We start from the raw sequence: 26,417 nt of genomic DNA, 5'->3' as shown, positions 1-26,417 counted from the left end.
ATCAGAAAACAAGTCCCTGCTCTTCCCAAAAGATAAGAGGTAATGGTGTAGAGCTGGCCTCTGCTTTGTGATTCATCTGGGCTCATTCATCTGGGCACACAGTGGGGGTGACTCATTCTTTCCTTGAGCAGAAACATCATCTGGACATTCTAGGTCCTTCTGGGGAAGGAAACATGAACCTCAAACTCAAAGGACTACAGAGAAAAGTCCTTACCACGGACCCTCGTCCACTCAGGCCACCTCAAGCCAGACCAGGCTGGTTTTGTGTCTGACTTGTGCAAGGGCTGAAAGGAACTTGGTAGGGAGAGACAATTCCTATGTGCACTGAGGGACCCTTTCTGCAGACACTCCAGCTTTGTGATGCCTTTCTATGTGGCCAGTAAGCTGATAAGCTAGGGCAGGAACAGGAGCAGGGATGTGACAGCAACCGGTAGTTGCAGAGGGTTGGGCTTGGGGAGTTGACACCTAATGGCAGGAGTCAAGATTGGGGGCCCTGGCTGGGCCTGGTGGCTTTTTCCTTTGTTACCAGGGGCTTGCTGTCAGGCAGCTGTGCAGCGCTGCAGAGGTCTTGCATGTCGATCAGGCTTGCTTCAACTGCTTCTGCGAACCCCGTGGAAGAGGTCTCCTTGCAGCTGTGGAAGCTAGAGATGCAGAAGAGAATGTTCTCCGGCTGGGGGTTGTAACAGGCGCCGTACCCATTGGGAACCACAGGGCCATAGCAACAAAACATCTCCATGGTTGTGGGCACCTGGAGGAGAGCATAGGTCAGAAGTAGCTGGTTCTGAAATGCAACCTGTGAACCTTCTAGAAAGTTCTAACATCCTAGGATCTTTGTTTTTCTGAGTACTTTCTGCCCAGGGGGGGTTGGCTGAATGAACCAAACCAACCAATTGCTTCAGCATGGATGGACACAGTGAGAGTCAGAAAAATAAACCCAGCTAACTGCATGGTTTCAGAGAATGAGGGCCCCAAACCCACCCCAGAGGACAGTCCGTTCTACCTGCTGCTCTGGATGTTCCCAAGGAGTCCTGGTGCCGGGGCTTGGTCTGACTCTCTTCCTCACCTAGGGGCCATTTGAGGTACTGTGGCAATCAGGGTAATTTACTAAATGGTACCCTGGTGGCACCCGACTGCTAGATGGCTTCCCACAGGGAGTAATTTATGAACTGGAGGAAATCTGGCTCATCTTCTGTGTTGATTTTCCCCAGATTCTTAATTACTGTCAGCATTGCCTGGCTGGTCTGAGTTTTCTCCCCAAAGCCTGGTCATGCACAATTACCCAGCACGGGGTGTTTGAAAGGTTCCTATCAATTGCAATTTTAGTTATGTACCTAAGATACTTTAAATTTAGAATGCTAAGCATTTGTAGGATCACAAACCAAGACAATGTGTTTCTGTGGGCATTCAAGCTATAAATCCCACTTTCCAGTTAGAAAACAACCACCGAACCTCCCCCCTCCCCCCAAGTGATTTTATTAGCTAGTCCTAGGGGACAGGTCTGGGCATGGGGCTTGTTTTAAACCCACAAGTTTCTGGTGCTGTGTTCTCAGGCCTTTAGAAGTGGCCCTGGCCATTTTAATGGGGCAGAAAAAGCCATTAGTCTTGCTAATAGAGCCATTGCATTGTCAGATAAATTTGCCGTGCAATAGCCAGAGGCCATCAAGCCATTCCAGAGCACTTCTTTTGCCTATGGATGGTTTCCTGTAGGATTTATGTTGTTGTGCTCTGTCCACATTTATTCATGTCTGCAAGTTCACTGCCATCATGACAAACATCAAATTACTGAGTGGGCTTTTATCATCAAACACGACTTTATCAGTTCCCTTTTCTGCCCACAATCAGCCACTCACGAGGAAAAGTTCTAGTAATTTGACTTGTGGGATATTTCCTCCCTCCACTTTGACCTCCTGTAAATGTATTCTATTTTGTCTTTGTGACCAAAGTCTTCCAGCAGACAGCACACAGGCCTGTCTATAGTACCAGGAGATGGGCATTGGCAGCCAATCTGCCATTGGTGGGTGGCCTGACCTTTGTAATAATTCCCATGACCTACTTTGAGCTCCCATCTAGGCCTTCAGAGCCAATGGTGTCCACGTGGGTCACAACCTCTCAGGTAGCAGGTGGAAGGCAGTGATGCTTAATGGTTAGCACCCCTGGATGGGTGTGCTCCATGCTGTTTCCACATTGGCTGAAAGGGAGTCTGGGATCATTCTTATTGAGAAGATGGGAACCAGTGCTCTAAGGAGTTAGAGCGTTCTTCCCAAGGTGTCATATCTCATAAGAAGCAAAGCCAAGGTGAGCCCCTGTGGCTCACACCTGTCATCCTAGCCACTCAGGAGGCTGAGATCTGAGGATTGAGGTTAGAAGCCAGCCCAGACAGGAAAGACTGGGAAGACTCTTATTTCCAATTAACCAGCAAAAATCTGGAAGTGGAGCTATGGCTCAAGTGGCAGAGTGCTGGCTTTGAGCAAACAGTGCTCAACCCCTGACTTCAATACTCAGGATGGGCATACACACACACACACACACACACACACACACACACACACACACACACACACACACACACACACACACACACACACAGAGCCAGATGGAGAGGGAGGAGAGAGAGAGGATAGTTAGTTGGTATGGGGCTGCAGATGGATAGGAGGAATCACTTCCAGTGTTCTGTAGCACAGTAGAATAACTAGATTGGACAATAATTGTTTAGATAGTTCGAAATATTGGGAATATAAAATATTCCCAATATATATTCCCTGAGATAACAGGTCATCAGCATATCTGACCTTGTCACATTGTACAAAGATATTGTCAACATTATACTGTACATCTTAAGTATATATAATATTAAGTGCCAATTAAAATAGAATATTTTTGTGCTGGTCTTGGGGTTTAACTTGGGGCCTAAGTACTGTCTCTGAGCTTTTTTACTCAATACTAGCACAGCTTCACTTCCAGCTTTTGGGGGATTAACTAGAGATAAGAGTCTCATGGACTTTCTTGCACAGGCTGGCTTTGAATCCTCAGATCCCAGCCTTCTGAGTGGCTAGGATTACAGGCATGAGCCACTGGCACCTGGTAACATTTTTTTTAAAGAAAAAGGAAATGGCAAAGGCAGAGCTAGGACTTGCTGATTCCAGCCATCCTTTTCATCACCAACCTAAAAGCTCACTGGTTACACATCTGGGTTCGGAAGGCCAGGGTTACATGCAGGGGCTGTACCTGACTGGTGGAGAGGATGAATCGGTTGCTCATCAGGTAAGTTTCATCTGTGAACATCTCAGGCAGCTCCTTACACAGCTCCTGAGCCAGCTCCCTCAGAGCTAACAGATGGTTGTCGATGGCCATTCCTGTGATGGCCTGAGAATCAGAAACGAAGAGCAGGTGATGAGCCATGAACTCCCTCCTCTCTCCACAGTACTAATGGTGACTCCCACAGTCCTGCTGACCCAGCAAGGGCTGCCGACAGGCTATCCACCCCATAGCCTCTGCTGCTTGGGCTCTTATGTGTACATGCAAAGGAGTCGAGAGCAGGTTGGGTTGAACTTCATGCTTGCTTAAGTTAATAGTCAACACATCTCAGCCTCCACTATGCATCTGTACTCACAGGGTTTAGAGGGAGAGAGTGGCTCTGGCCTGGTCATCCCAAGTACTGGCCTGTCTGAGATGGGGAGAGAGTCTGGGTCCAGGGACTGCTGTGCCCCATCAAGCATGATGAGGGGGCAGACTCACCACAACCAATGCTTCCCAAGAAAGACCAAGGAGAGAAGAGAGTTAGAGAGCCCCAGGTCTCTCTCTGAGTTTTAGCCATTTGTGGGGGGCCCTAAGACTAGTTTGTTTTTGTCTGTCATGGGGCTTGAACGCAGGGCCTGTCCATGAGCTCTTTTTGCTCAAGGCTACTGCTCTACCACTTTGAACCACCGCTCTACTTCTGATTTTCTGGTTGTTAACTGGAGATAAGAGTTTCAAGGACTTTCCTGCCTGGGCCAGCTTTGAACCACAATCCTCAGATTTCAGCCTCCTGAGTAGCTAGGATCACAGAGTGAGCCTCCAGAGCCTGACTAGATTGATTTTAAGTCAGGAACTTGACATCTAAACAGAAGTTGTTATCTCTGTGTGCATGTGCTGGCAGCAGGGCATGAACTCAGGGCCTGGGCGCTGTCCCAAACTTTTTGCTCAAGACAGGTGGTGTTCTACCACTTGAGCCACAGCTCCACTTCTGGCTTTTTGCTGGTTAATTAAGCTAAGAGTATCAGGGATTTTCCTGCTTGGGCTGGCAGATCTCTGCCTCATGGTATGAATCACTGGTGCCAAGCTCAGCTGATATTTGTAAGAGGAAAGAGCTAATTGAATGGTGAAAAGTTATTATTTTCTTTCTTTTTTAAAAATCAGAATCTCAGTGTAGATGGAACTCAGGGAAAGCTGTATGCTGGAAGTGGGGCCAAGACAACGCATCTCTTCTACTTGAGGCTGGGTGTGTAGTCTACTGTTTTATATTGTTTTTTGATTATGTATTTGGAACAACTTTGAGGCCTGATGGAGACTCAGGGGCCCATGCCGGTCTCTGGCAATGAACTTCAGGTAAACATCAGTCATTGTAACTCCTGAGGATTCCAAGTTATATAAGATCATCATTTAGCTGTTAGAGCCCCACACAGGAGGAAAACGCCCTTCCAAATGACCTTTTTTTTGGGTTTACAAGGCACGTTCAGGATCTGACAGCTGGTCTCGTTTACTTGAGATCAAATATGTACAGACAATGAGTTTCTCTGAAGGCACCCAATTACAGTCTGAAAAGACAAGTTACAAAACCACAGCTTGCTTTAATTTTCATTCATTTATTCATCTATTATGCCAGAAATTGAACCCAGGGCCTCATGCATGCTAGCCACCCATTCTACCACTATGCTTTATCCCAACCCCACAGCTTATCATCCCATCAGGACAGAGGAAGGGCTATGAGAACTCAACCATATGGTAGATGCTACCTTTCCTTTCTTAGTTACCTCTATTTAATCTCTGGTTTGTGTAAGTCCATAGAATCAGATGCTCGGTAGAGCAGCTAGCCCACTCATGGTTTCACCATCTCTGAACCAACCACAGCTGGAGGGGTGAAAGAAGAGTAGCAGTAATGGGTGAGAGAGAATGAGGAGTTGTTTGGATGAGAGCCATGGGTAGTAATGAGTAATGGGGCTCTGGTTCAGTCCTTTCTGCATGTATTCCGGCAACTCCTGAGGTTCTGTGAATGGATGCCTGATGCTGCTAGATGCTGTGGCAAGAATGGAGAACAGAACAGCCAAGACTGGGGTGTGGTAGGGAAAATCAGCATCATATGACATAATCTGAGATACGAGCACGGGAGAGGGGAGCTGGACTATCTTGTCCTGACTTGGGATTGCCTTTTTACCCTCACTACCAGCTCTCAAGAAGCTATCTTCTTTCTTCTCTCCCCCTTCCTTATGCTCCAAAGCTAGCAGGATTCCAGATTTCTCAACTCACTGCCTTCCTCTCTCCTCCCTCACCCCTATCTCTAATCCAACTGTTAGGAAAACATAACAGAATCCCAGGGAAATGTTTTGGGGGATATTCTCCAAAATTTCTCATGAATTTAAATTTGCGGTAAACTTGATATATATTTATAGTTTCACAATCCAAATAAGCAAAAGGATTACATCACTCGGCTGAGACTGATGGCCTAACTTCTAATTATCTCCTTTTTTGTTTTGTTTTGTCGGTCATGGGCCTGAACTCTGGGCCTGGGCGCTGTTTTTCAGCTCTTCAGCTTAAGGCTAGCACTCTACCACTTGAACCACAGTGCCACTTCCAGCTTTTTCTGCTTATGTGATGCTGAGGATTCGAACCCAGGGCCTCATGCATGCAAGGCTAGCACTCTACCACTGAGCCACCTTCCCAGCCCCCTCTTTTATTATTTACCAAATACTTGTTTAGAACACCATGAATGCTTTTTTCCAGTTTTGCCTATAATCATTTTTTTTTTTTAATGCTCACCATAACCCAAAGGTTTCCTTTTATTTCTGCAGCAGAGGAGGGCTGAAGAAACCTAAGCATCCCAACAGGTGACATAGAAGTCATAGCCCAACCCTGCTGGGTGAGGTCCCAGCGTCTGGAAACTCCTAAGAATAAGCCCGGTGTATTTTTTTTTTTTTTTTTTGTCAGTCGTGGGGCTTGAACTCTGGGCCTGGGCGCTGTCCCTCAGCTCTTCAGCTCAAGGCGAGCGCTCTACCACTTGAGCTACAGCGCCACTTCCAAGCCCGGTGTATTTTTAACCCTTTGTCTAACAAAGGACCCACTACACACCCAAGCCTTCAGAAGCCTTTGACCCAGGACTGGCAAAACACACACACACACACACTACCACCACCACCACCACCAACAACAACAACAAAAACACTTTTGAATGAAAAATGGAAGGAGCTAGGCACCCATGGCTCATGTTTATAATCTTAGCTACTCGAGGTGTTGAGATCTGAGGATTGAGGCCAGCCTGGACAGTCAAACCATAGACTCAACTCCGATTAGTCAGCAAAAAAGCCTGGAACCGTGGCTCAAGTGGTAGAATACAGGCCATGAGCAAAGCCCTACAAGAGCACAAGGCTCTGAATTCAAGTCCTGATACCTTCTGTCACACTTCTCCCCCAACACAGAAACTTCGAGTCCCAGTTAGTGGTCGACACGTGAATTCCCACTAAATCGCGGGTGGCCCCTGAACTCCAGCTAGCAAGACCACCAGCGAGCCCAAACAGCGTTTCTATGCATGCTCTGCTCTGCCTATAATCTTTTTGTTAAAGAGGAAAAGCTTCAGCTTTTTTCCCAAGTCCTAGAGCTTGAACTCAGGGCTTGGGCCTGAGCTGCTTTTGCTCAAGGCTAACCCTCTACCACTTGAGCTCCATTTCCAGCTTTTTTAGTCATTTTTTGGAGATAAGAGTTTTATGAACTTTCCTGCCCTGGTTGGCTTCTCTGATCCTCAGATCTCAGCCTCCTGAGTAGCTAGAATTGTAGGTGTGAGCCACGGGTGCCTTACAAAACTTTAGCCTTTTAAAAGGCTTCTACTTCCCGGCACACTTCCACTTCCCCATCTTCTCAGCAGATTTCTGTTTTAGCTTTGTTGTTTGACTACCATGTAGTGTTTACATAATATCATTATGTAAATATTCACAGCTGAGTTATACAGTACACTATGAGTAGATTTTCCTATTGATTTTTTTTTTGTGGTTCCTTGATCTTTTAATTTTTTTGGCAGTCATGGGATTAGAGCTCAGGGCTTTGTATTCATTAGGCTTGCTCATTCTACTGGTGCTCTAGCACTTGAGCCATGCCTCCAGCTTAGCCTTTTGCTGGTTATTTTGGAGTTGGAGTCTCATGGACTTTCCTGCCTAGGGCTGGCTTCAGACTTAGGTCTTCAGATCTCAGCCTTCTGAGTAGCTAGGATTACTGTATAGGCATGAGCCTATACCAGTGCCTTGCTTCTTTTTTTTTTTAAATCTTTGTTTTGTTGGTATTTAGAGGAGATTGCCTTCTCATAAGTTTTTTTCCTTTTTGTTTTAGGTCTGAGATGGGGACTCGAACTCAGTACTGGTGGCTTTTACTCATTGTCTAAGTGCTCTACCAACGTAGCCACACCTGCAACCACACCTTACATTTTCTAAACCTTCTGTTGAATTTTTACTGCTGTATTTTCATTCAGAGTTAATTTTATTGACAGAAAATGTTTTGAGATTTATGTTCTTAATTTATGGAATTTTCATTTGTAAAATTTATAAAGCCCAAGGCAATTCGTTCATGAGGGCTCCTTCCTGGAGGCCCTTAGAGGAGAGGGAACAGCTCTGGGCTTATTGCCATCCTGCCCTCTGCCATTCATCCACGGATGCTGGGAAAGCCACCATTTTGGAAGCACCAAGCAGCACCTCCAGCAGCTTTCCCTCTGATTAGATTTCTAGCCTCCAGAATGGTGACAAATGAATCTCTCCTCTTCATGTTATCTAGTCCCTGGTATTCTGTTATAGTGGCTCCAACAGACTAAGACACCCTTATTTTCAGTCCTATCCTCCACTCTTTTGGGGTCCCTTTGATCCTAAGCCAGTTTCTATCAGTACTAATTTCCAGCTCTAACATTTTGCTGTCATTTTCTTTCCTGTTCTTATTTACCTCAGTGTATTTATGGCTTAAAAAAATTCCTTCACTATTGCCTTGGGAGTTGCAGAGTGAGTGACAGTCAAGTTTTGTATTCAACTCACTATGTTGAATCAGAAGCTCATGTCTTCCTCTTCAGTCTCCCACCTTGGCCCCAGAGGAAAGCCACACCAGATTCAGAGTCCTTTCACCCTACATTGGGTGGAGCTTTGCAATGAGAAACCCAACATCAGCCCCTGCCCTTTGCAGGATGCATATAGTGAGCTACTGGTTTTCTTAGACATATATTATGCAATCAGGATCCTTTGCCTTCACAATGCTGTTCCCTTCTTGGGTTATCCTTCCTTCTTTTCATCTCAAGTCTCATTTTGAGCACCACTTCCTCCAGGAAGTCTTCTTGGTTTTCCCAAGCAAAGAAAAGAACTCCCAACTCCATGTTCTCTATTACTTTCCGAGGGTCTCTTCACATGAGATGGGACTTAACTTTGAAAGACCTGCCCCCAACTGCATGCGGAAACCCCTAAGGACAGGGCTATGAACGTCCATCTTGGTTCCCTAGCACCACATTGAGTACAGTGCAGGGTATTCCTTGCTGCAGTTTGGGGATGGATTTTCCCCCAAAGGCATATGAATTAGAGGCTTGGGTCCTAGGCTGACATATGGAGACAGGGAACTTAAGAGGTGGGGGCTATCAGGAGGGCATTGCCTTTAAAGAGGATTGTGGTGCTCCAGGATCCCTCCTCTCCTCCTTCTTTCTGTTCCCTGATGAAGGTGAATGGTTTTGTTCCACCATGGGCTGCCTGCCATGACAGGCAGCCTTGCCACAGGTCCTAAACCATGAGGCCCACTGCACACGGGCCGAACCTCTGAACCTCTGAGCCAAAATTAACCTTTTCTTTTGAAAATTTATTGTCTCAGGTATTTTGTTACAGCAACAACAAGCTGACTAATATTGGGCTTAAGTTTCCCCAAACCAAACAATCATAAATGTCCAATTAGGGACTTATTTAAAGAAAAGTCTCCATTGACTTGTTCTAAAACCCAGAAATACATTGTATTTGCTTTCAAGCACATAGGATGAAACTAGGTCAAACCTCTTCACAGATTACATGTTCCTTCAAATATGGTTTTAGAATGATTTACAATTAGCACATTGATCACCTCTCAAGTAGATGCTTATTCTCCATAGTTTGTCTGTGAATAATGGCTTTGTAGCCACACAGGATAAATTATTTCCTTAAACTAGGGAATTATTCTTCTTATAATTTTGATTTCATTATTAATTTTTAGCAAAGCTTTCCGATCATAGATAGCAGAAGTAAATATACAGGAAACAAGAGGCAATCAGTCTTAGATGGGATAAATATAACTGTGCAAAGGAGCCATTTACCAGCCAGAGTCCATCTCCTCACATCTGACTTCTCTTATCAGCCATATCATGTGCGGCTATTATCATGACTGTAGGTCAACCTATTTCAAATAGCATTCATTGTATTCCTGTGAAATCTTGTGGAAAGAGCAAGAACAGTGTGTTACCCATGTTCTAAAAATAAGAAAATGGAATCTTTGAGCAGGAGGTGGCCTTGGGGGGGGGGGTCATTGAACTGTTGGTGGTTGACCTGTCATGAGGGACTTGTGCCAAGGACCCCACACTCACTGGCTCTGAGCTCACATAGCAGTAGCACAGTTACTCACCATGACTGTATACTCGGTCTGGGCTTGGATGGCAACCTTCAGGAGCTGCAGCTTCTCAGAAGCCTGTAGACAGAGCAAGTCAGCACAAAGGACCTAAGAAGTTGCCCAGTGGCAAACAGACAAGGAAGCTTTTGCCAAAGAGCTGAGAGGCTGGTCAGCCCACAGTGGTCTCTCTGGTCTCCTTGTGGCTATCAGGACACAGAAGGACTTACAGGCCTGGACGTCGTGTGGTCAGTCATGGCTCTTACAAAAGCCAGTGCCTCTGGAGTGGCTGATCTGATGTTGTCCACCCTCCCCTCCCGGAATCGGCGAATGGATGCACTCTCATAGGTGGGCACTAGTTTCCGGTGGAGCCTGTATGAGATAAAGGATTCTTGACAGATGGTAATTTATTCACAGGGAATCATAAATGCTGAAAGAGAAATATCCTTGGCTTTATTTTATAATCCTGACTTGATTCAATATAGTATTTCATTTTAATATTAATGGCATTCTAGAAGAGAATTTCCAGATGAATGGTAGGGGAAAGGATGTTTCTAATATGAAGAGCCATGTACATGTTCATACACTGATTTTATACACTGATATAAAGAGATTGTTTTGCTTAAAAAAATTCCTGCCTAGTGCCAGTGTCTGGCCCATGATTGTAATCCTAGCTACTCAATAAGCTGAGATCTGAGAATCATAATTTAAAGCCAAGCCCAGGCAGGAAAGTTTATAAAATTCCAATTAATCTCCAATCTCCCAAAAGGGCTAGAAATGGAGTTATGGTTCAACTGGTAGAGTGCCAGCCTTGGGCAAAAAAAAAACAAAACAAAAACAAAACTAAGAGACAGCATCTAGACCCCAAGTTCAAGTTCACATACATAAAAATTCCAATTGGTTGGGAAGCCTAGAACTTTTTGAGACCCAGTGAATGTTGGATTAATAGCACAGAAAGGGATAATCAAGCAATTTATCACTCATACCCTTGAAGGAATCCTGTTTTAGTTAAGCCAATTTAGCCATCATCTCTGGCTGAGGCATGAAGGGGTCCCAATGGTGGTGAGTGAACTGCTGCCTACCATTCTAGGATGGCCAGGCTTGTGGGCATCAGCCATGCTGGGCCTCCTTCACAGGGTTAGCCAGAAAGAGGGGCCACCCGTGCAATTTTGGCCAGTCAGAGGTGTGTCCAGCATCTCCTCCTGGTTACTAGTAACGCTCAGTACATTAGGACCAGGTGACCATCCCTGGCTTTGCATGCCTGGCTGCACACTTCCTTTCTCACCAGAGCCACCAAGTCCTTGGTGTTGATTGTAAGGTAGGACAAGGTCAGAGCTCTGAAGTCGGGGGTGGGACAGTCACATAGCAAGTCTTGTCCCTTTTGCACTCGGTGAGTTTCTGGAGGGATTATGGGGTTTGATTGTGAACTAGGTAGCAAGGGAGCTTGGGACAGCTGCTCAAATAAATCAGTCTAGACAGGTATCTGATGAGTAATGCCTAGGCTGGAAGTGACTGGTGTGGAGGCCTAAGAGCTTGTAGGATGACCCAAAGCATGATGGGAGGCACTGGAAAGTTGCATATGTTAAGTGATAGAGTCTGATTTGGATATTTAAGAGCTCAGGCTTCCTGCAGACAGAATTATGGGGGAAGGAGCAGGTGCACAAAGCTCTAGGGCATGTAATGTTGGTCAAGCAAGACAGCCCAAGCAATGGTTAGTGGTGGTAGAAAGAGGACACAGGACCTAGTTGAGGGGCATTTGGAGGGCAACTGACATAGGGAATGGGGGTGAGAGAAAGGAGTGATGAACCAAGGACGAGCCTAAATCGCGTCTGTATCAACTGGGCAACCTTGGTCCTGATCAAGGTTGGGAAGACTAGTTGGGAGCTAGTAATACCAGCTCAAATGGACTGGATAAAATGGGATAAAGAGCCACTTGGCTCTCCTTATCTCTGATCTTCTCTTTTATTTTCAGACCCCCATGGCTTAGGTAGCTCCCCTACTAACAACCTTCTCCCTTCTCCTTCCTGAGAGTAGGTGTATAGTCATACCCTATTGGAATGGCATCTAGTCCCTGCAGCCTGGGTAGGTTATCCCTAGTCCGGTGAGACCTCCCCACACCCCCCAGAAATCCAGACCTTCCTCCAGAATTCTTCTAGACTAGAATCTCAAGTACCTTGGCAGGCAGCTCACCTGAACACAGGTTCATCCTGCCTTTACTCACCTGTAGAAGGCCAGCTGGAGGGCTACCTGGATGAAGGCATCAGGGCTGCATTTCTGCATCTTTATGAATGTTTTCCCATAGCCATCAAATTTATAAACAGTGAAGTCTAGATTCTTTACTATTCTGCAGAAGACAAAAATAGATACTTGGATTACATTACACACACTGCAGATCCCACCCAAGTTTCTTAATCTGGTCCATGTCCTGCTGCTCCAGAGGGTGAGGACAGGGTTTTTTGTCCCCCAGAAGTACACAGGGGTGTCAGAGATATGCCTTCATTTGGGCATTTAGCAAAAGGTACACCAAATCAGGACTCCGCTGAGCAGAAAGTGAGCTGTGCCGAGTGGGGATAGTCCCGCTCTGGAGGGTCAGGATGGGCCTGGCTAGAGTGTCATGGCAGGAAGATGTATGGGCAATGGGAGACATTTGCATGGCCAGGGCGAACCTGACCCACAAGCAAAGTCCTGGGTGCCTGCTACCCACAAAGTAGGCCTGAAAGAGGATATTCATTTGGCCATCCAGGTGACTCATCAGAAAAGGAGTGTCTGCTGTCCCTGTCACCAAGACTTGTCCTTACTGTATGAGGCACAAGGGCCTCGGAGCTGAGCCATTTGTCATGGTTATCTTAGCCAGGTTTATTCACCTGAATCTTTACCTACGTTTAAAACTTCATTTTATCCAAAAACTCCTGCTGGGCCTCTCATGATACGCCCATGTCTCTGTTATTGTCTGAGTAAGGCATGTAAGCTTAGTTCTCAGGGGGCTATTCCAGGTGCTGGGGACATAGGAAACTACCATGTGTTTATACTGAGATTTTTTTTTTTTTTTGTCAGTCATGGGCTTGAACTCGGGGCTGGGCTGCTGTTCCTGAGCTCTTTTTGCTCAAGGTTAATACTCTACCACTTTGAGCCACAGCGCCACTTCCAGTTTTCTGGTGGTTAGTTGGAGATAAGGGTCTCACAGACTTCCTTCCCTGTGATAGCTTTGAACCTTGATCTTCAGATCTCAGCTTCCTGAGTAGCTAGGATTATGAGTGTGAGCCACCAGCAGCCAGGTATACTGAAAGTCTTGAGCCTGAGTCACTTCTCATCTGGTATCTGGGCTTTCTGCCCCCTGAATAATACCAGCAGGGATCATCTCTGCCCAAACCCATGTGAGCTTAAGGACCTAACCCTCACTCATACCTTCCCTTGTGATCTCCTTGTTCATTTCCTGTTCCTCCCTGAGTTATTCCCCTGCCTCACATGAACTTAGTTCTCTGGGGCCATGCCAGGTGCTATGGACCTAGAGAAAGTGAGGGGCCCAGAGCCTGCAGAAATTTAACCTTTAGTCCTGATCTTTCTTTCTTTTCTTTTCCTTCCTTCCTTTCCTTCCTTCCTTCCTTCCTTCCTTCCTTCCTTCCTTCCTTCCTTCCTTCCTTCCTTCCTTCCTTTCTTTCCTTCCTTCCTTTCTTCTTCCTTCCTCCATCTCTCCTTCCCTTCTTCCTTCCTTCTTTCTTTCTTTCCCTTTTTTGGTGCCAGTCCTGGAGCTTGAACTTGGCCTCCTGAGTTCTGTCTTTGAGCTTTTTTTCTCAAGCTTAGTGCTCTATCACTTGAACCACAACTCCACTTTTGGTTTTTTGGTAGTTAATTATGAGTCTTATGGCTTTCTTGCCCAGGCTGCCCTCAAGGTATGATCCACTGATCTCAGCCTCCTGAGTAGTTAGGATTACAGGCTGAGCCATCCGTGATGGCTAGTCCTGCTTTTTGACAGGCTTCTTGGATAGTTCGTGCTCCGTCACCACAGACGCTTGGAAACCTCCTCCAAAGCTCCACTACTCTGCCCTCCTTCCCAGGAGCTTCTCTGACTGCACAGCTCCATCTACTCCCCTCCTTGCCCTGGGGGAAGGAGGGGGCTGGGAAGAAGGTGGGACCTGCTTAGGTCCCCAAGAGGGGCAAATCCTCCCTTCCCCAGGACTCACCCACCTGTCTGCTTATTCCTTCCTCTGGAAGCCCACTTTCCTGGGGCCTTACAGAAACCAAAATCCCATTCCCTCACCCCTGCTAAAGTCAAGTAGTTAGTGTAGTGGACTCCTAGTAGGATGGAAGGGTAGCCTCCATCCCTGGATCTCCAGCTAGGAGACACCTCCTGGGGCTCCTCACTGGTGGCAAGGCAGGCTCTGGACCTGTAACATGAAGACACTGGACTCTTCTCACTCACTGGTTTACACACCAGCTTGGATCTTAATGCACCTGTACAGGCTTGGATGTGCTGCTTTTCTGCCTTATCTCCATCTCCTTATATCTTAAACATCTTGAACAAGGCCCACTGGTGAAAAGCCAGTCTTTCTTTCCTCAACGTTCATGCAAAATTTAGCCTCCTTGTTGGGGGTTCAGTTCTACATGTACCTCTAGTTTTTGTACATTTTGTCTCATACATGTTTTACTCTGGGATCCAATTCCTTTTCTAAAGTGTAGAGGACAGGCCCTTTGGCAGATTATCTGTGATTCCCAGAGCCTTACCCTAGGTCTCCCATACACACACATCTGATGAATGAATGAATGAATGAATGAATGTATTCCTGCTTATAGCCGTGGTCAGATTGGTTACAAGCACATTTCCTACTGGAGCTATCTTTGCTCCTGACCACCCAGAAGGGTTCTCAGCCTTCACACCCTCCCCCCAGTCCTCTCTCCCAGCCCTCTGGCCCACTTTTAGGTCCTGAACCAGCCCCTCTCTCTGGGAAAAAGGCCTGCTTGTCAAGTTGCAGTCAATGCAAGCAAATTGAAATGGCTTGGATTTAAATGACCTATTCAAACCAGTTGTTTATGACTCTCTGAGAAAAGGGGCTGGGTTCCCAACCTTGACTCTGCTCAGTCAGGTGAAACCTACAGAAAAAAAAATAGCTCCAAGTTTGCATTTTATGGAAATCACAGATATTTCAGCCAGGGAGCTATAACTCCCCTCTAGTTTGACTACATTTCCATATAGTGGGGTGGGCAGAGCCCAGAAGGGAGCAGAGCTGCCCAAGTGTTTGGAAACTTCTAAGATGCCTGGGCAGTTGGAGGGCTGGGGGCTGGGAGGTTGGTAGGACAGCTGGATCGCTCCTCACCGTTGAAGTTTTTCTGCTGAGGAGGCTAGGTGGCCTTGAATTTCTGGGGAGCACTTCCACCTTAGCCTTCTGGGGGCGGGCAGCTCACTGACAGAGTCGGCTCGGACCAGCTTCTTGTCGCTCTTCATCCTGTAGGCACAAAGGGGATCACCTGGGGGCCTGGACCCCTGAAGTACCACTGTGCTGTCTCTCTGCTGGATCCCACAAACATCATAGCTGTTATGCGCAGCCCTAAAGCTTTGGAGAGGTCTGAGCTGTCTCCTAACCCCTGAGCAGATGAATAAACTAAGGCACTCACATCAAAAATGGCAGTAACCAAGTTCCATCTAGTTCCAAAGGGCATTGCCTAATTTTATTTGTCATGGTGTAAGGTCACAGTATACACCAACAACACTTACACAAGCCTGGGAGAGAAAGTGGCAGCAAGCTGTGCTGTTCTCTTTAAGAGCTGTGTTTTAGGGACCTCCCAAAGAGATCTGTGAAAGAGACTGAGCAGGAAGAAGATGCTAGAAGAGCATAAACAGGACAGGAAGAAGGGAATGCAGAGTGCTTAAGGACAGAGAAGAGGTTGGTACTAATGGCACAGCTTGTCATCCTAGCTACTCAGGAGGCTGAGATCTGCGGATTGCAGTTCAAAGCCAGCCTGTGCTGAAAGATCCATGACTCTTTTTCTCCAATTAACCGTGAAAAGGCAGAAGTGGCGGCATGGCTAATTGGTAGAGTGCCAGCCTTGAGTGGAAAAAGCTAAGTGAGAGTGTGAGATGTTGAGCTCAAGCCCTAGTTACTAAAACTGACAACAAAACCCCCAGAGAACCAGAGATTCAACTTTCTCTGTGGTGGACCATCAGTCCTGACTTAGGATGACCAACAAGATCTGGGATCTTTCAGAGCACAGTAGATGTTCCTGAAATTTCTTGGCCACACTTCTTCCCTGATGATCCTAAATCTCTTTCTGCCTGCACCTTCTATCTGTAGCCCTTGGTGCTGGATTCATGCTGCTTTCCAAAGTTATCATTTACTAAGCCACGGTCCAGACTGACACAGCCCTTCTCCTCCCCCAGGTGGCCTTCTACCTTTTCTAAGCTTGGCACGCAGTCTAAGTCTTTTCTAAGTCTTGGGCAGTCCTCCCTCTCCCCTCCCCAGACTTACATGTGCTTGAGCAGGTGCTCCGTGCACTGTACCAGGACAATGCCATCAAATGGGGAGTGCTCACACACTACGCCGCAGGTGCCATCTCGGCCCACCACAAACTGCAACAGGAAGGATCAAGGACAGATGACCTGAGCCTAAAGCTCCCGGCCTCAGATCAGGCCTCCCTGGCCTCTCAGATATCTCCCCTCTAAGAACACAAAGTCACATTAGTTCTTGAAAATAATGCTATCGTGACTACAGTGGCTTGAGAATATGAGGCTCAAGGCAGCTCTTTCTGGGTGTCCTAGCTCCCACAAAGGTCTGGCAGTGAAAGGGGCACCCAGGTTCCATAGATGAGACAGGCCAGAGGCTCCCTGGGAGCTCACAAAGCACAGGCTGAGCACATGCCTGCCATTCCCCTTAGCCCCAGTCCCCTCACTGCACACACACCAGTCCACACTGCTTTCTGAAATCATTTGCTTGACATCCTCTGCTTATTTTGGCCACCGTTGATTTCATTCCCAGGATCTAGACTAGTGTCCACAATTCCACATATGAGCAGACACTGGATAACTATGTTGAATGATTGAATGAAAGACAACGATTTGATTTGGATAACAAAAGATTCCCAGGGGAAAAGGCCTACAAAGTCCCTGGACAGAAAGGGTATACAAGGGACCTTCATAAATGGCTGCTGGTCTCCAGCTCAGCTGTGCTGCCAGCAACCAGGAGAATATCTTCTGACCTCCCAACTTCCTGGACTTCAGGCTGCTATTGTGTGAAAGGAGATCAGCAAAGCTGAGCTCAGACTCAGAGCTGAGGATTAGAGAAAGTATCTGAAGGATTAGCAGACACTGTAAAGATTTCTTACAACTTTCTTTTCTTCTTTTTGTGCCAGTCCTGGGACTTGAACCTAGGCCTGGGTGCTGTCTCTGAGCTTTTTTCTTTTTCTTTTTTTTCCTCAAGGTTAGCTAGCACTAGTACCACTTGAGCCACAGCTTCATTTCTGGCTTTTTGCTGGTTCATTGGAGATAAGAATCCCGGGGAGGGCTGGGAAGGTGGCTCAGTGGTAGAGCGCTTGCCTTGCATGCCTGAGGCCCTGGGTTCGATTCCTCAGCACCACATAAATAAAAAGAAAAAAGCCAGAAGTGGCGCTGTGGCTCAAGTGGTAGAGCGCTAGCCTTGAGCTGAAGAGCTGAGGGACAGTGCCCAGGCCCAGAGTTCAGGCCCCATGACTGGACCCCCCCCCCCCCAAAAAAAAAAAAAAGAATCCCGGGATTTTACTACCTGGGCTGGCTTCAAACTGTGATCCTCGGATCTCAGCCTCCTGAGTAGCTAGGATTACAGGTAGGAGCCACCAGTGCCTGGCTTTTTAAAAAATGATTTTACATTAGGTGGCTTGGAAATATACTCAGGCCAAAAACAGACTGGGAGAAAATATTATGAATTATAAGGTTTGGTTCTTAGACTAGGCAGAAAGTCAAGCTGCCTGTAACTCACCATATTTCTTATGTTCTTCTATCTGAAAAGGAGAAAACAAAACTCTCATGATCTCTACCAAACTCTGTTCCAGGGGGCTGCACTGTGCATATTTTGAACTGCCTGCTTCCAAGTCTTTCCCCAATCTCTACAATGGTGGGCCAGATGTTGAATCATATTGTCACTCAACAAACACACAAGTCGGCAAATAAACAAATCAACAAACTTCCCACAGAGCGTCTCTGAACACACCCCTGGCTTCTTCCTCTCCTCCAGCATCTCCGCCTTTCTGCATGCAGACCGCTACCTTCTCAAATTCGGTTGCAGGTTTTTGGCACTCTTGGATTGGCCCGGACTGCCCTACCTCCACATGAGTGCCTGTCTGTCCTTGTCACTCAGAAACAGGGAAAACAGTATCTTTTAAAAGCTTCTTCCAGGGCTCGGAAGGTGGTTCAGTGGTTGACTGCTTGCCTTGCATGCATGAGGCCCTGGGTTCGATTCCTCAGCACCACATAAGCAGAAAAGGTCGGAAGTGGCACTGTGGCTCAAGTGGTAGAGTGCTAGCCTTGAGCTGAAGAGCTGAGGGACAGGGCCTAGGCGCAGAGTTCAGGCCCCACGACCAAACAAAACAAAACAAAACAAAACTTCTCCCAAGGCTTACTATGTTCTGCGTCCTGTGTATCTATTACATCATTTCAATCTTGCAGCTGCTCTGGGAAAGATTACAAGCCGTTAGCACCACTGTGGATGTGAAACAGTCGGCAGAGCAGTGGGAGAGCTCATCAGAAATAACAGAATCAATCTGCAAACCGATAAAAAGAACAACCTGCTGAATGCAGAGACAAGGAGAGAGGAAAATGCCCACCAAGGTGCACTAATGGCAAGCCAAAGTAGAGAGATGGTTTGCTAGCTCTCCTATTATCACTGAGAAAGTGTGGTAGCTTTAAAAAAATAAACAAGAAAGCTGGGTGCTGGTGGCTCACACCTGTAATCCTAGCTACTCAGGAGGCTGAGATCTGAGGATCATTGTTCAAAGCCAGCCCGGGCAAGGAAAGTCCATGAGACTCTTCTATCCAATTAACCACTAGAAAACCAGAAATGGTGCTGTGGCTCAAAGTGGTAGAGATCTAGCCTTGAGTGAACAAACTCAGGGACAGTGTCCAGGCCCTTAATTCAAGCCCCAGGATCAACAAGAAAGAAAGAAAGAAAGAAAGAAAGAAAGAAAGAAAGAAAGAAAGAAAGAAAGAAAGAAAGAAAGAAAGAAAGAAAGAAAGAAAGGAAGGAAGGAAGGAAGGAAGGAAGGAAGGAAGGAAGGAAGGAAGGAAGGAAGGGAAAGGAAAGGAAGGGAAAGGAAAGGAAAGGAAAGGAGCTCAAATTAGGTTCTGGTAGCTGTCATCTGTAATCCTAGCTACTCTAGAGGCTGAGATCTGATGATTGTGGTTTGAAGCCAGCCCACTCAGGAAAAAGTCTGTGACTTTTATCTTCAGTTAACCACCAAAAACTTGGAAGTATGCTGTGGCTCAAGTGGTAGAAGCACTAACCTTGAGCAAAAAAGCTAAACTATAGTGCCCAGGATCAAGTTCAAGCCCCAGTACTAGTATAAAACTAAATAAGACAAATTAACAAGAGCAGATCCAGGATCAGCATGCTTAGGGAAGGATGGAGGACCGGGAACAAATAGCCAGACCTCAGTTGCATTCCCATCTGTGTAATTTTTTCTAGGCCAGTGTAGATGTCATCATGTTTCTGGACTAATCTCACGTGAATGTAAAAATTTGGATTATTTGATTTACTTTTATCAAGACGCTTGGGCTGCCTTACTTCTCTGGATTTAAGGACAGTGTGTTGAAATGGCCAGACCACATAGTACACCTTCAGAAATGCTGACCTCTCACACAACAGACCTGATTCCTGGTATATGTGCTAAGAAATGGCTGGCTGGAACTGTGGCGCTTTCCCACCCCTGAAATGACCCCACCTTACAGTGTACAATGGGAATTATCCAAGTTTGGCCCAGATGTTCCTGCACAGGCTGAGTGTGGGATAGTTAGATTCAGTTGAACTCAGATACTTGCTCCTAAGAAGAGCAGGGAGTATACCTGCTGGCTCTGTACATGGCCGTGTCTTGCAAGGCCATGGCGAGTGATACGTACTTACCTGCAGGGACTTGTCGTACCAGCGGTTTGCCCCGTTCTTGCTGCAGCCTCCACCATGGAGAAGTTGCAGTGCCCTGTGGGTGTCGCTGAGATCCCCGCCGCCTGGAGCATCCAGGCACACTAGGCAGATGCAGCGTTCGATCATGTCCAGCGAGTCTCGATTGGTGGAGTCTGCAGGACAGGTGAGCAATCCTCAGAGCTTATTCTGCCCCAGGCCTGGGCCCTGATAGAGCCTCTCTGCACTGCAGAGCAGCAGCCTGGCCTGCCTTGGGACCAAAAGTGCAGTCACCTAGATGCTCCTGGACCTCTGTCCTACCCTAGTGGTCCCCTCCAGAATCCTGCCCCACCATGACAGCCCAGCTCCACCTCTAGTATGTGGCCATTGATCCTGCTTTCAGGATAAAGGAGATGGCTGGGACCCTTGACCCACCTACAGCAGGAAGGTCTATAACCTTCTGGTCCAACAACACCTCCTGAGCCACACCTTCACACTTTCAGTCCTCAACTATGAGTTTCAAATATTTAGGTTCATTGTTAAAGTGTTTGAATTGGCCCATTTCACACCACACTGACCCACACAGCACACCCACTTGGCAGGCAGAAGATGTGACTGACCCTGACCCTGAGCCTGACTGCCGCTGGAACTGGCTGGGATTGTTTCTGGTCCATGGAACACACTCATCAGGACAAGGAGACTAAAATCTAGTAGATATGCAAGAGATCATGCCCTGTGAGCCCCACACCTAGCCTGCAGCTTGCTTCTCTTCTTAAACCTCTGAAGATTTCCTGGTTCCTACAAGAAGGGGCTTCCACCGCTATCTCCCACCCTCCCCCTGCCCCACAGCCAGAAGGCATCCTCCTGGGAACACAGGAGGGAGTCAGGCACATTCTCACTGGGGACAGGACTTGGGGAGTTTGTCCAGAAAGAGAGGTCAGGCCAGCCCACTGCTTCCCCCACAGAGCCCAGGGGGCCTGCAAAGTCTCTCTGGCGGTGCTGTTCATGGGTGATGGCAGTTGCCATGTGTCTCTCCCTCCTCCAGACAGAAGCCTATCTATCACAGCCATGGTCTTTCTCCACCATCATACACTGGAGTGGAGCTAGAGAGCCTATCTTCAAAGTCCACACAAACCAAAGTTTAACATTTTTAGTTTAAAATTCTTATGTGTGTGTGCCAGTCCTAGGGCTTGAAATCAGGCCAAGGAGCTGTCCTGAAGCTTTTTTTTTTTTTGCCAGTCCTGTGCTTGAACTCTGGGCCTGGGCACTGTCCCTCAGCTCTTCAGCTCAAGGCTAGCACTCTACCACTTGAGCCACAGCGCCACTTCTGGCTTTTTCTGCTTATGTGGTGCTGAGGAATCGAACCCAGGGCCTTACGTATGCAAGGCAAGCACTCTACCGCGGAGTCACCTTCCCAGCCCCTGAAGCTTTTTTGCTCAAGGCTGGGACTCTACTACTTGTGCCACAGCTCCATTTCCAGCTATTTGGTGGCTAACTAGAGATAAGAATCTCATAGATTTTCCTTCCTGGGCTGACTTTGAATCATGATCCTTAGATCTCAGCCTCCACGGATGCCTGGAACTTGGTTTAAAATTGTTTTCTTTTTCTTTTTGCCAGACCTGGGGCTTGAACTCAGGGCCTGGCACTGTCCCTGAGCTTCTTTTGCTCAAGGCTTTTGCTCTACCACTTGAGCCACAGCACCACTTCCAGTTTTTCTGTTTTTCTTTCTTTCTTTCTTTTTTTTAATGTGGTACTGAAGAATTGAACCCTGGGCTTCATGCATACTAGGCAAGCACTCTACCACAAAGCCACATTCCTACCCCTTAGTTTAAAATTTTAAGGAATCAGACCAAGGTGTCATGGGGAAGATCTGTGCTGCCCAGAGACTTCCAGCTACACACGGGTAGGACAAGGTGCTGGCTGCCTCTCTTGCTCCCCAGAGCCCATGTATGACTTCACAGCCCACCTCCTGCTACACCCAGAATGCCTGTGCATATTTCACACCCAGTTCCTGTACCCTCTCTTGCTCTGAGGGACCCTCTCTTGCTCTGCCTGTCAGAACCTAGCTGGTAACACCTTCCTCAAGCTCTCTAATGCTGTAACCTTTGAGGACTCCTGAAACCGAGAGCACACACCTCTGTAGCCTGTCAGCCTCGTCCAGCATCAGTGTGAGGAGCAATGCATGAGGTTATTAGCCAACTTTTGTTGCCAGGCTTCCATAAACACATGCTTACTGATGAATAGCAGGTAGCTATCATCTTTGTTCTTCATTGACAGACAAGTAGAGAAATTAAAGGTCTTGATCTTAGGTTATTTTCAAGGCCTCATTTGTAAAAGATGGTAAGGGTGACAAAAGTTATCTCAGAATGAGAAGTAGCTGGTTTTGATCCAAGGCATCCAACTCTCATGCCCAGGTTGGGGGAAGACCATTGATGGCCACTGAAATTCCAGGCCCTGGAAAATGAGAGTCACTACAGACAGTCAGGCCAAGGTTGATGCCATCAGAGCTAAGTCAAGGATGCTCAGCACTATGGAGAGGGTGTGGGCCTGGAGGCCAATCAAGAGCCATAGGCAGCTCCAGTGATACACATCTTGGCCTTGTGGCCTATGCCTTAGAGAGCTTGAGAACCTGGCTGAGGATCTTTTTTTGACCAGGACAGCTTGAAGACTGGTGTGAGTGGTGAGGCTGCAACTCTAATAAACCCAGCAAAAGCCTGTCATGGCATGGGCTGGAGCAAGATTGGTGAATGGAATCTTTGAATGGGAGAGTGGAGGCTTGGCATACTTCCTCCCAGCTGAGTTATGCAAGGCTGGCAGTAAGGAAGGATGCCCCCTCCCCAGCACCAGGACCACCAGGGAAGAAAGAAGGATCCTGGAGGGGGAATAAGCTCTCGCTGTCATGTACATGCAAGCTTTTAGACCCCGGCAGCTCAGCGCTACCAACAGGAGCCAGGTCCTGGCTCATTAGACAGCATGAAATGGAAGCAGGACAGCAAACCTGGGAGGCCAGGTGGCCTTGCAAATGAACTCCTAGCACACAAGTGCTGATCGGTCAAATGCTGACAAGTTCATCGTGTAAGGCAGAAAATGAACTACACTGAAACTCATTCACCATGACTGGTGCAATGTAATGGAAATGCAGGGTGGTGGGCTGGAGGCTTGAGGCAGTAGCCGTTTGTCTTGTGGCATCCTCACAGAATACACTGGGACTTGGTTAATGTGGTAAATCAATCTTCCTCAAGGAGCCCCTGCTTAATATTGTGCGAAGTGGGAGTTGAGTAATAAGAGGAGCTTGCTCTGATACCCATTCCCTGGGAGGTTGACAGTTCTAGTGGCACAGAAACTCCAGAGGCCTGGTGCCTTGCAGACACCCAAAGCTACTGTTAGAGGTTGGCAAAACTTAGATGAGCATGGATATGATGCATACTTTTTTGTGTATGCCAGTGGGGGGACTTGAACTCAGTCAAGGCACTGTCCTTGAGCTTCTTTTGCTCAAGGCTAGTTAGTGCTCTACCACTTGAACCAGAATTCCACTTTCCAGTTTTTTTTTGGGGGGGGGGGGGTAGGAAGGATAGTTTTTGGAGATGAGTGAGAGTCCCACAGACTTTCCTGTCTGGGTTGATGTCAAACTGTGATCCTCAGATCTCAGCCTCCTGAGTAGCTATGGTTACAGGTGTGAGCCTTACCAGCTATGGTGCACACTTTGTAACCTCTGCCTTTGGAACCCTACAGTGCTTTCAGCTGCTGCTTCTTTCCAGGAACAACTGTGCGTGCATGCCCATGTGCTTGCATGTGCATTCACGTGAGCACACCCCCCCCCCCCATACACACAAGACTCTCTTTGGAGCAACTTTCTTCTCTGATCTGTTACCAGGGAAGTAGCACAAGGTAGGTTCCTATGAAGCTGCTCGTCTCTCTCATACAGTTCTGGAAAATGGAGGTCCTGGGCTCCTCCTCAGAGGCACAGAGCTTGTAATACTTTGTCATTCCCATCTGAGCCTCTTTTCTTTCAAGTCAGGAGATTTCATCCCCTTTTGTGAATAACCCCTACCACATACTTCACTTATCCATGGCCTACGGGTAATCTTTATACTCCAGTTCCTAGAGGCTTTGAGATTCCAACAAGAGTATTCCTATTTTTTTCTTTTTTTTTTTGCTGGTTCTGGGGCTTGAACTCAGGGCCTGGGCACTGTATCTGGGCTCCTTTTGCTCAAGGATATCACTCTATCACTTGAGCCAAAGCACCACTTCCAGCTCTTTCCATGGTTAATTGGAGATAAGAGTCTCATGGACTTTCCTGCCTGAGTTGGCTTCAAACCGAGATCTTCAGATCTCAGCCTCCTGAGTAGCTAGTATTACAGGCATGAGCCACCAGTGCCTGGCTTTCCAACAAGAGTATTTCTTTTCTAGTGAAAAATGGGTCTTGCACATTAGAACTGCACATTTGATTTGCATTACAACAGCCTCCTTTAAAAAACTTAAGAGGGGGGCTGGGAAGGTGGCTCAGTGGTAGAGCACTTGCCTTGCATGTATGAGGCCCTGGGTTCGATTCCTCAGCACCACATAAGCAAAAAGAAAAAAGCTAGAAGTGGCACTGTGGCTCAAGTGGTAGAGTGCTAGCCTTGAGCTGAAGAGCTGAGGGACAGCGCCCAGGCACAGAGTTCAAGCCCCACAACTGGACCCCCCCCCAAAAAAAAAACTAAAAAAAAAAAAAACAACCCACAACTTAAGAGGGTCTTCAGCTACTAGGAGTATGGAGTAGTCTTTTCCCTATTTCTCCTAGCTGAACATTACATTAAATACAAACACAAAGAAACTCTGGAAGATGGAGAGAGGAAAGCAAACTAGCTAGGGATTTCAAGACCTGAAAAGGCATGACAGCATATGACGAATCTAACTTGTCCTCTTCAAACTCATACATTATCACTTCCATGTGACTGTATTTCTTGAAAGAACCTTTAAAGGGGAAATATAAGGTTAAAAAAGGTCATAAAGAAACTTATATCTATTTTTTTAAAAAAAAGGAGATGCTGGGTGCTGGTGGCTCACACCTGTCATCCTGGCTACTCAGGAAGCTCTGAGGATCACAGTTTAAAGACAGCCCAGGCAGAAAAATCCATGAGACTCTTATCTCCAATAAATTGCCAAATATGCTGGAAATGGAGCTGTGGCTCAATTGGTAGAACACTAGCCTTGAGCAAAATGAAGCTCAGAGTTAGCACCTAGGCCCTGAGTTCAAGCCCCAGGACCAATAGTTAAAAAAGGAAGGAGGAGCTAAGTGTGGAGGTGGAACACACATGTAATCCAAGACTTGAGAGGCCAAGGCAAGAGGAGCAAATGTTCAAGGCCAACCTCAGATACTTAATGAGACCCTGTCTAGAGACACCAGGATGTGCCACACAGAACAACAGGCCATGTGTGGACTCAGTGAGAAAGCAGCCATCTGTATTCCAAGGAGAGAGGCCCCAGAAGAAACCAACCCTTAACCTTGGACTTCTAGTCTCCAGAACTGTAAGAACTACATTCCTGTCATTTAAGCTTCCCAGTCTGTGGTCTTTTGTTATGGATGCTCCTCCTGCTAAAATATCCCAAATATGGGTATTCTAAAAAGCCAGCAATATCTCAATCTCAAATGCATATAAAAATAAAAACTGTAACTTAACCCTGAGCTCTCTATCCAGAGAGCCAGAAAAAAAAAGCAGCTTAGAAAGTGGCACTGTGGCTCAAAATGGTAGACTGCTAGCCTTGAGCAAAGGAGCTCAGGAAGAGCACCCAGTCCCTGAATTCCAGCCCAAGACTGACAAAAAGAAAAAAAACCCAGCTTAGTAAGACCTAAATCGTAGATAACAGCTTTTTTTTTCTTTTTCCTGCTGATTTTGGTTTTTCTTTTTTGTTTGTTTGTTTTTTTGTTTTTTTTTGGGTCCGGTCGTAGGGCCTGAATTCTGGGCCTAGGCGCTGTCCCTCAGCTCTTCAGCTCAAGGCTAGCGCTCTACCACTTGAGCCACAGCGCCACTTCTGGCTTTTTTTCTTTTTTGCTTATGTGGTGCTGAGGAATTGAACCCAGGGCCTCAGGCATGCAAGGCAAGTGCTCTACCAGTGAGCCACCTTCCCAGCCCCTTGGTTTTTCTTATATGTGATTTTTAATTATTATTATAAAGATGATCTACAGAGGGGTGACAGTTTCATAAGTCAGGTAAAGAATACATTTCTTTTTGGATAATACCACCCTTTCCCACCCTCTCTCTGTGTTTTTTCTTCCCATCTCCACCCACAAGTTGTATAGTTCATTCTCAACATAGTATCCAATGAGGACCACTGCTGCATTTGTTCACCGTTTGTCCCTCCATTTTTGTGCTTCCCTCCTTACCATCCTAAACACGAATAAATGAACAAGCAAGACAAAAAGAAAAGAAATCTTAAACAATGAAGAAAAAACTCTTGTTTCCATTTCCTGGAATAGCTTAAGCTACATATCACAGGCAAAACCACCACTGCCCACAGCCCATGCCTATA

General features: G+C 46.8%; 1 protein-coding gene across 1 annotated transcript in view; it reads right to left on the bottom strand.

Moving 5' to 3' along the window:
• Positions 1–478: 478 nt before the first annotated feature.
• Positions 479–26,417, bottom strand: part of Chat (choline O-acetyltransferase) — a 54,405-nt gene continuing 28,466 nt past the window's right edge. Inside the window, exons 9-16 of the mRNA XM_042696492.1 lie at positions 19,911–20,080; positions 16,293–16,393; positions 15,144–15,272; positions 12,053–12,175; positions 10,062–10,203; positions 9,850–9,912; positions 3,226–3,363; positions 479–748 (exon numbers count right to left, since the gene is read on the bottom strand). Coding sequence (XP_042552426.1) covers positions 479–748; positions 3,226–3,363; positions 9,850–9,912; positions 10,062–10,203; positions 12,053–12,175; positions 15,144–15,272; positions 16,293–16,393; positions 19,911–20,080 — 1,136 coding nt within the window. The remainder of the gene's footprint in view (positions 749–3,225; positions 3,364–9,849; positions 9,913–10,061; positions 10,204–12,052; positions 12,176–15,143; positions 15,273–16,292; positions 16,394–19,910; positions 20,081–26,417) is intronic.

This window comes from Dipodomys spectabilis, unplaced genomic scaffold (assembly GCF_019054845.1).
Source record: "Dipodomys spectabilis isolate Male_0828 unplaced genomic scaffold, ASM1905484v1 ptg000207l, whole genome shotgun sequence".
In the NCBI taxonomy this organism is placed as follows: Eukaryota; Metazoa; Chordata; class Mammalia; order Rodentia; family Heteromyidae; genus Dipodomys; species Dipodomys spectabilis.
The sequence above is the reverse complement of the archived record's forward strand: the minus strand, read 5'-3'. Positions and strand labels throughout refer to the sequence as shown.